The sequence below is a fragment of the Coregonus lavaretus genome (assembly GCF_964263955.1).
Source record: "Coregonus lavaretus genome assembly, chromosome: 6".
NCBI lineage: Eukaryota > Metazoa > Chordata > Actinopteri > Salmoniformes > Salmonidae > Coregonus > Coregonus lavaretus.
In genome coordinates, this window is record NC_139993.1 from 46,360,353 (window position 1) to 46,370,238 (window position 9,886).

The 9,886-nt window shown below is 45.8% G+C and overlaps 1 protein-coding gene across 1 annotated transcript in view; it reads left to right on the forward strand.

Moving 5' to 3' along the window:
* sh3rf1 (SH3 domain containing ring finger 1) overlaps nt 1–7,706 on the forward strand; it is a gene marked incomplete at both ends in the record, with an annotated part of 63,174 nt that extends 55,468 nt beyond the window's left edge. Inside the window, 4 exons of the mRNA XM_084163400.1 lie at nt 5,677–5,957; nt 6,088–6,404; nt 6,979–7,358; nt 7,538–7,706. Of these exons, the coding sequence (XP_084019526.1) occupies nt 5,677–5,957; nt 6,088–6,404; nt 6,979–7,358; nt 7,538–7,706 (1,147 nt within the window). The remainder of the gene's footprint in view (nt 1–5,676; nt 5,958–6,087; nt 6,405–6,978; nt 7,359–7,537) is intronic.
* Nucleotides 7,707–9,886: the final 2,180 nt, after the last annotated feature.

Here is a 9,886-nt window from a genome sequence, read left to right on the forward strand (position 1 = left end):
GAATCTGCAATAGGTAAGCAGCTTGGTTTGAAGAAATCAACTGTGGGAGCAATTATTAGGAAATGGAAGACATACAAGACCACTGATAATCTCCCTCGATCTGGGGCTCCACGCAAGATCTCACCCCGTGGGGTCAAAATGATCACAAGAACGGTGAGCAAAAATCCCAGAACCACACGGGGGGACCTAGTGAATGACCTGCAGAGAGCTGGGACCAAAGTAACAAAGCCTACCATCAGTAACACACTACGCCGCCAGGGACTCAAATCCTGCAGTGCCAGACGTGTCCCACTGCTTAAGCCAGTACATGTCCAGGCCCGTCTGAAGTTTGCTAGAGTGCATTTGGATGATCCAGAAGAGGATTGGGAGAATGTCATATGGTCAGATGAAACCAAAATAGAACTTTTTGGTAAAAACTCAACTCGTCGTGTTTGGAGGACAAAGAATGCTGAGTTGCATCCAAAGAACACCATACCTACTGTGAAGCATGGGGGTGGAAACATCATGCTTTGGGGCTGTTTTTCTGCAAAGGGACCAGGACGACTGATCCGTGTAAAGGAAAGAATGAATGGGGCCATGTATCATGAGATTTTGAGTGAAAACCTACTTCCATCAGCAAGGGCATTGAAGATGAAACGTGGCTGGGTCTTTCAGCATGACAATGATCCCAAACACACCGCCCGGGCAACGAAGGAAGCATTTCAAGGTCCTGGAGTGGCCTAGCCAGTCTCCAGATCTCAACCCCATAGAAAATCTTTGGAGGGAGTTGAAAGTCTGTGTTGCCCAGCGACAGCCCCAAAACATCACTGCTCTAGAGGAGATCTGCATGGAGGAATTGGCCAAAATACCAGCAACCGTGTTTGAAAACCTTGTGAAGACTTATAGAAAACGTTTGACCTGTGTCATAGCCAACAAAGGGTATATAACAAAGTATTGAGAAACTTTTGTTATTGACCAAATACTTATTTTCCACCATAATTTGCAAATAAATTCATTAAAAATCCTACAATGTGATTTTCTGGATTTTTAAAAATCATTTTGTCTGTCATAGTTGACGTGTACCTATGATGAAAATTACAGGCCTCTCTCATCTTTTTAAGTGGGAGAACATGCACAATTAGTGGCTGACTAAATACTTTTTTTCCCCACTGTATAAGCTGGAAGTAGAAGCCTAAGTGTTGTTCATTAGTTTACTTCAATTAGGGGAGGAGTGGTAGGGTTAGGGGAAAATAATAAAGAAGGAAAATGAATTAAAAATATATATTTTAAAAAATATATGGGGGATTGGAAATGATGCAGACAATTATCTGCAATATTAAAGGTATATATTCTACCCCCTAAAAAAAAAACATACTGAACAAAAATATAAACACAACATGGAAGGCGTTGTTCCCATGTTTCATGAGCTGAAATAAAAGATCCCAGAAATGTTCCATACGCACAAAAATATTATTTCTCTCAAATGTTTCACAAATTTGTTTACATCCCTGTTAGTGAGCATTTCTCCTTTGCCAAGGTAATTCATCCACCTGACAGGTGTGGCATATCAAGAAGCTGATTAAATAGCATTATTATTACACAGGTGCACCTTGTGCTGGGGACAATAAAAGGCCACTCTAAAATGTGCAGTTTTGTCACACAACACAATGCCACAGATGTCTCCAGTTTTGAGGGAGCATGCAATTGCCATGCTGACTGCAGGAATGTCCACCAGAGCTGTTGCCAGAGATTTTAATGTTCATTTCTCTACTATAAGCCGCCTCCAACGTAGTTTTATAGTATTTGCCAATACATCCAAACAGCCTCACAACCGTAGACCACGTGTAACCATGCAAGCGCAGGACCTCCACATCCGGCTTCTTCACTTGCAGGATCGTTTGAGACCAGCCACCCGGATAGCTAATGAAGCTGAGGAGTATTTTTTTATTATTTTTTTACCCCCTTTTTCTCCCCAATTTCGATCTTGTCTCATCGCTGCAACTCCCCAACGGGCTCGGGAGGCGAAGGTTGAGTCATGTGTCCTCCGAAACATGACCCACCAAACCGTGCTTCTTAACACCCACCCGCTTAACCCGGAAACCAGCCACACCAATGTGTCGGAGGAAACACCGTTCACCTGACGACCGAGATCAGCCTGCAGGCGCCCGACCCACCACAAGGAGTCGCTAGAGCGCGTTGAGCCAAGTAAAGCCCCCCCGGCCAAACCCTCCCCTAACTCGGACGGCGCTGGGCCAATTGTGTGCCACCCTGTGGGACTCCCGATCACGGCCGGTTATGATACAGCCCAGGATCAAACCCGGGTCTGTAGTGACGCCTCTAGCACTGCGATGCAGTGCCTTAGACCGCTGTGCCACTCGGGAGGCCCACTGAGGAGTATTTCTGTCTGTAATAAAGCCCTTTTGTGGGGCAAAACTCATTCTGATTGGCTGGGCCTGGCTCTCAAGTGGGTGGGCCTATGCCCAGGCCCACCCATGGCTGCGCCCCTGCCCAGTCATGTGAAATCCATAGAATAGGGCCTAATGAATTCATTTCAATTTACTGATTTCCTTATATGAACTGTAACTCCGTAAAATCGGTGAAATTGTTGCATGTTGCGTTCATATTTTTGGAAATTTATTAAAATTAAAAATAAAGATCTTATTTACATAAGTATTCAGATTCGTCGCGAAATTGAGCTCAGGTGCATCCTGTTTCCATTGATCATCCTTGAGATGTGGTAAATTCAATTGATTGGACATGATTTGGAAAGGCACACACCTGTCTATATAAGGTCCCACAGTTGACAGTGCAAGTCAGAGCAAAAACCAAGCCATGAGGTTGAAATAATTGTCCATAGAGCTCTTGTGTTGAGGCACAGATCTGGGGAAGGGTACCAAAAAATGTCTGCAGCATTGAAGGTCCCCAAGAACACAGTGGCCTCCATCATTCTTAAATGGAAGAAGTTTGGAACCACCAAGACTTTTCCTAGAGCTGGCCGCCCGGCCAAACTGAGCAATCGGGGGAGAAGGGCCTTGGTCAGGGAGGTGACCAAGAACCCGATGGTCACTCTGACAGAGCTCCAGAGTTCCTCTGTGGAGATGGGAGAACCTTCCAGAAGGACAACCATCTCTGCAGCACTCCACCAATCAGGCCATTATGGTGGAGTGGCCAGACGGAAGCCACTCCTCAGTTAAAGGCATATGACAGCCCGCTTGGAGTTTGCCAAAAGGACTCAGACCATGAGAAACAAGATTCTCTGGTCTGATTAACCAAGATTGAATTATTTGGCCTGAATACCAAGCGTCATGTCTTGAGGAAACCTGGCATCAGCCCTAAGGTGAAGCATGGTGGTGGCAGCATCATGCTGTGGCAATGTTTTTCAGCGGCAGTGACTGGGAGACTAGTCAGGATCAAGGGAAAGGTGAACGGAGCAAAGTACAGAGAGGTCCTTGATGAAAACCTGCTCCAGAGCGCTCAGGACCTCCGACTGGGACAAAGTTTCACCTTCTAGCAGAACAACACCTCTAAGCACACAGCCAAGACAACGCAGGGGTGGCTTCGGGACAAGTCTCTGCATGTCCTTGAGTGGCCCAGCCAGATCCTGGACTTGAACCCGATCGAACATCTCTGGAGATACCTGAAAATAGCTATGCCGCGACGCTCCCCATCCAACCTGACAGAGCTTCAGAGGATCTGCAGAGAAGAATGGGAGAAACTCCCCAAATACAGGGGTGCCAAGCATGTGGCGTCATACCCAAGAAGACGCGAGGCTGTAATCGCTGCCAAAAGTGCTTCAACAAAGTACTGAGTAAAGGGTCTGAATACTTATGTAAATGTGATATTCCGTTTTTTTTATTTTACATACATTTTCAAAAAAATCTTAACCTGTTTTTGCTTTGTCATTATGGGGTATTGTGTGTAGATTGACGAGGAGAAAGATAAAATAATCGATGGCTGTAACGTCACAAAATGTGGAAAAGGTTGAGGGGTCTGAATACTTTCCGAATGCACTGTGTGTGTGTGTGTGTGTGTGTGTGTGTGTGTGTGTGTGTGTGTGTGTGTGTATATATATATATACAGTACCAGTCAAAACTTTGGACACCTACTCATTCCTGGGTTTTTCTTAATTTTTTCTATTTTCTACATTGTAGAATAATAGTGAAGAAATCAAAACTATGAAATAACACATGGAATCATGTAGTAACAAAAAAAGTGTTAAAGAAATCAAAATACATTTTATATTTGAGATTCTTAAAAGTAGCCACCCATTGCCTTGATGACAGCTTTGCACACTCTTGGCATTCTCTCAACCAGCTTCATGAGGTAGTCACTTGGAATGCATTTCAATTAACAGGTGTGCCTTGTTAAAAGTTAATTTGTGGAATTTCTTTCCATCTTAATGCGTTTGAGCCAATCAGTTGTCTTGTGACAAGGTAGGGGTGGTATACAGAAGATAGCCCTATTTGGAAAAAGTCCATATTATGGCAAGAACAACTTAAATAAGCAAAGAGAAACAACAGTCCATCATTACGTTAAGACATGAAGGTCAGTCAATCCGGAGTGCAGTCGCAAAAACCATCAAGCGCTGTGATGAAACTGGCTCTCATGAGGACCGCCACAGGAAAGGAAGACCCAGAGTTACCTCTGCTGCAGAGGATAAGTTCATTAGAGTTACCAGCCTCAGAAATTGCTTCACAGAGTTCAAGTAACAGACACATCTCAACATCAACTGTTCAGAGGAGAATGCATCAGGCCTTCATGGTCGAATTGCTGCAAAGAAACCACTACTAAAGGACACCAAAAAGAAGAAGAGACATGCTTGGACCAAGAAACACGAGCAATGGACATTAGACCGGTGGAAATCTGTCCTTTGGTCTGATGAGTCCAAATTTGAGATTTTTGTTTCCAACCGCCGTGTCTTTGTGAGATGCAGAGTAGGTGAACGGATGATCTCCGCATGTGTGGTTCCCACCATGAAGCATGAAGGCGAAGATGTGATGGTGTAGGGGTGCTTTGCTGCTGACACTGTCAGTGATTTATTTAGAATTCAAGGCACACTTAACCAGCATGGCTACCACAGCATTCTGCAGCGATACGCCATCCCATCTGGTTTGCGCTTAGTGGGACTATCATTTGTTTTTCAACAGGACAATGACCCAACACACCTCCAGGCTGACCAAGAAGGAAAGTAATGGCGTGCTGCATCAGATGATCTGGCCTCCACAGTCCCCCAACCTCAACCCAATTGAGATGGTTTGGGATGAGTCGGACCGCAGAGTGAAGGAAATGCAGCAAACGAGTGCTCAGCATATGTGGGAACTCCTTTAAGACTGTTGGAAAAGCATTCCAGGTGAAGCTGGTTGAGAGAATGCCAAGAGTGTGCAAAGCTGTCATCAAGGCAAAGGGTGGCTACTTGGAAGAATCTAAAACCTAAAATATATTTTGATTTGTTTAACACTTTTTTTGGTTACTACATGATTCCATATGTTATTTCATAGTTTTGATGTCTTCACTATTATTCTACAATGTAGAAAATAGTAAAAATAAAGAAAACCCCTTGAATGAGTAGATGTGTCCAAACTTCTGACTGGTACTGTAAATACTTGCACGCACATATGCACACACACTGATTATTTCTGTATATGCAGCTCCCATAAGGCTCCCTGCTATAACCTCTCCTCTTGTTTGTCCGGTTAGAACGGCATCAGGCAGCACCCAGCCCAAAGTGCCCCTGACTCTGTGCACCCAGGCTGGGCGAGGGGTCACCATCGTCAGCCCCTCCTCCACTTCTCTGGGGGCCATCGTTCCAGGGCCTGACTTCAACAAGCCCCTCCCCATCTGTCCCGGCTCTGCCCCCTCCAGCCCCTTACCTGCTGCCATGGTGTCGGCTGCTCACGTGGCGACCGGACAGGCCAAGGTTCTCATGCACATGACCTCCCAGATGACTGTTAACCAGGCACGCAACGCTGTCAGGACAGGTAGGATCACCTACTAGGGGAATGGAGGTGTGCAAGTATACATTCTATGTTTGCCTGAGGGTGGGATAGTGTATTTGATTGTGTAAGTATGTGTGTATGATCTAAACCTGTGCCTCTCCTCTGGCCCTAGCAGCCTGCAACAGTCAGGACAGGCCCACCGCTGCTGTGACACCCATCCAGTCCCAGAACTCTGTAGCCTTTCTGCCCCACCTGGCTATGTGCCAGTCCCAGCCCCCCTCCTCCAACCCTGCCCAGGGCTGTGTCCGTGCCGGTGTGGCACTGAGCTGTGCAGCCGCCTCCCTCACCCCGCCCAACGTCAGTGCCGCCTCGCTGGATCGTGATGCCCTGCGACCAGTGGCGGACCTCACCATGCCCGTCGCCCCAGGCAACGGCAACTCCACGTCAGCTAATTCCTCCCTCGCCTGTCGGCTAGACAAGGACGGCAAGGTGGGCATTCATGATAGCACCCTAGCCATCAGTATTGCTATCAGCAATGTTAGCATATTTCTCATGTTTGCATTTACTTCTATTATGCCTAGCATACTTGACTGGTATTCAACACGTCTCCAGTGGATTGCTAAATTAGATCACATTAGCCTGGAGTGTCTGGTGCTCTTGTTTACTTCAGAGTATTTTGAATACCATGCGCTCTGTATGTTGTTGAACACAGAGGATGTTCCAGTTTATCTTAAGAAACACATTTACTCACAGAGCTCATCTGTTTCACTGGCGAGCCTTAGAGTTAGAGAGAGACTAGAGATGGGAGTCAGTCCAGGCCAGCCAACACAAACAGAACAGGCAGCTGGCAGCAGGCCTGATGACATCATTACAACACTGATTAGTCAGCCAACAGCCTAATGACCAAGACAATGGATTCTGTTTATGCAGATTCTAATGTCCACACAATTAGTTCCTGTAAGACGGTCTATATCCAGCCTACACCATTATCAGACAAGTGCATGGGAGTAGTAGCAACATAATTGACTTTCTTATCGCGCTTTCTCTCTGTTTCGTTCTGCAGAGGGAGAAGAAAGGTCTTCTGAAGCTGTTGTCGTCTAACAAGAAGAAGTCTCGCCCTTCTCCCCCCTCCTCCCCCACCCTGGAGGCAGAGCAGGCTGCTACAGGGGAGGTCTTCCAAAGGGCCATGGGCCCCGACACCACCCCGTCCCCCTTGCTGTCCTCCACCCCCGTTGGCGTGGGTAACCATGGCCGTCCAGTCCCCTTCCCCGTGGAGCCTGAGCCTACTTTAGCCACCCCATACACTTCATCCTCAGCCCCAGAGTTAACACACCGTAAGAGCAGCCCCCTGGACGGCTGTGCCCCCATCGCCCCGCCTCCTCGTCAGGCATGCTCCTCGCTCATCTCCCAGCAGCACGACGCTCGGCCAATCATATGCGAGAGGTACTGCATTTCTTATATCATAGGACAGTGACATGTAGTTATAAAAATGGTCTGTCTGATGATGTGTGATTCTGCTGGATGTGTGTCTGTGTGTAGCGTTTCTGGTCTCCTGTGATTCTGCTGGATGTGTGTGTGTGTCAGTACAGTATCCTCTCTGATCCCGCCCCTCTCCTCCCCAGGTACAGAGTGGTGGAGTCCTACCCCCCTCAGAGTGAGGCAGAGCTGGAGCTGAAGGAGGGAGACATAGTGTTTGTCCACAGGAAGAGAGAGGACGGCTGGTTCAAAGGAACACTCCAGAGGAACGGCAGGACCGGACTGTTTCCTGGCAGCTTCGTAGACATCATCTGACTGACCGTCTGACTCACACTGGACCACAGTGGACCGACCGTGACCTGACCACACCATGAACTGACCATCAATGGAACCACATCAATGGAACCACTTTGTTGTTGCCTTGTTTTAGGGTCAAACTGCGAGCCAACCAGATCAGGTTGCTAGGGACAGTAACATCAGATGGATACATACACAACCTTAGAAGAGGTCTTCAAAGCACAGAGGAGGAGAATGATGAAATAGTTTCGACAGAGGAGAGGAGATGACTGGAGGACAAGCACACTACTCATGTTGATTTTCTTTTTGTCAGTTATTTATATCTGTAACAATTCAAAACGTTAAATGTGTGCATTGTACTGTTCCTCACTTTATTATATGTAAGAAACCATATGAACTGTTAATAGATGGAAATATGACATTGTAACTTATTTTTTAGTTTTAGTTTTCTGGAAATATGCGCTTGGCCTTTCGTTGTGTTTAGGGTTTCAGTTGGCGCCTGCCTTATGACACATTTCCTACATCACTTTGTGCTCGTCTCTTATTGGCTCCGGTGTTGTATGTTAGTACTGCACTGCGTCTCCAATGATTGGCTGTTAAGAGCAAACAAACAATACAGCAAATTGGAGGAGAATGAGTGATGTCATCATCAGCACATACAGTGTAGCAAGAAAAGGGGTAGAGGTGGGCCCAATTCCAATCTGATCTCTTGAGCCTATTCTTCTATTGACTGGAAGGCATCAGCTAAATGGCAGTAGCTCCATACCCTCTGGTTGGGTAGTTTGAGTTTCTGACTTACTGCAAACACTTAGTCTTCTAGTCATTTGAGATCCATGAGAGGCAAAGGACTTCTTTGGAATTGGGCTCTGGACCTCTCTCCAACAATGGAATTTGCACAACCTCTTCCTGTATCCCTTGGACCCTTGGTGCCCCAAACTGGGTTCTCCTTGGGCTCCAGTACCCCTTAATTGGAGAGCGAGACATCTTGGTAAAATTAGTCTGCTGTTGATGCTCTGATGAAGGGCGAGGTTATCAAAACGTTCCCTTAAAGTTAGGAAAACAGTCTGCTGTTGATGTACATTATTAGGTACTGGGAGAAGGATTTTATGTTCTTGCCTTTATTGATGTGTTAAAACTAAGAAACACTCCATAGATCTTGCAATCAAATGTTACTTACTGTATATTCTTCCATGTGTACTTATTGAACATCGTAGCTGCTCCCCCACTCCCCTAAGTAGACTAACATTATCGGACATAGCTCTAGATCTCAAGTGAGCGACAGACATCACATACTGTACAGTAAACGTGCTACGACTCTGATAGCTACATTTTAATAATATATTGATATTTATATCCACATGGATCTATACAACACCAGATGCTCTGGACCGTGTCTCCTACAGCATGGAGATGCAGCAAGACATCTGACAGAACTGATCTATGTGTGACCTTCAGAGGTTCTCAACCCTCATTTCAATTATTCATTCGTTCCTAACGGGTCTTTTCTCTACAAGACAAAACACTGCTTACTTATAAAGCATAGACTGTTTTCCTAATGTAACATATCATTGATATCGCTCATCCAATACAAGCTAGTGTATTTCTCCTTGAAGTTGCGAGATTAGGTTTTTTAATACCGATCCATTACTTGGACCCCGTTGATTCTTGGTTTTAAGCTGTACAGTGCATCTATACAATGTGTCTGATGTTAAGTGTTCTATAGACTTGAATATAATTTGTGTGTGGTTGGTTAGATGGGGTTTTGGTACCAGTTTTGTTTTCTGTTTGTTTCAAAGCACAAAAAAGAGTACGGTGTGATTTGAGTGGGTTTAGAGGATGTGAAACCTCAGAGCCTTGGCTCCTACTTATTTTCAACTCCTTTCATTTCAAAATAATCCAGTGGGGGCGAAATGGCGCTCTTAACTCTCCCTCCCCCTCGTCCTCCTCCCTGGGCCTTCAGTCATGGTAATGAGATTGACAGCACTGCTAGTAACGAAGACAGAAAAATCAGGCGCACATAATGAGCCATTGATTTGATCCAATCTCATATTTGTTTGCAGTGGAGAACAGTTTAAATTGGATTATATTAGTCAATGATGGACAGTAAGTGGCTGTTCTATTGTTAGTGTGCTGTGAGGGATGTCTGCCTACCTTCACTATAGCACACCAGGTAGACACCAAGAGGCTGACGTCCTGGG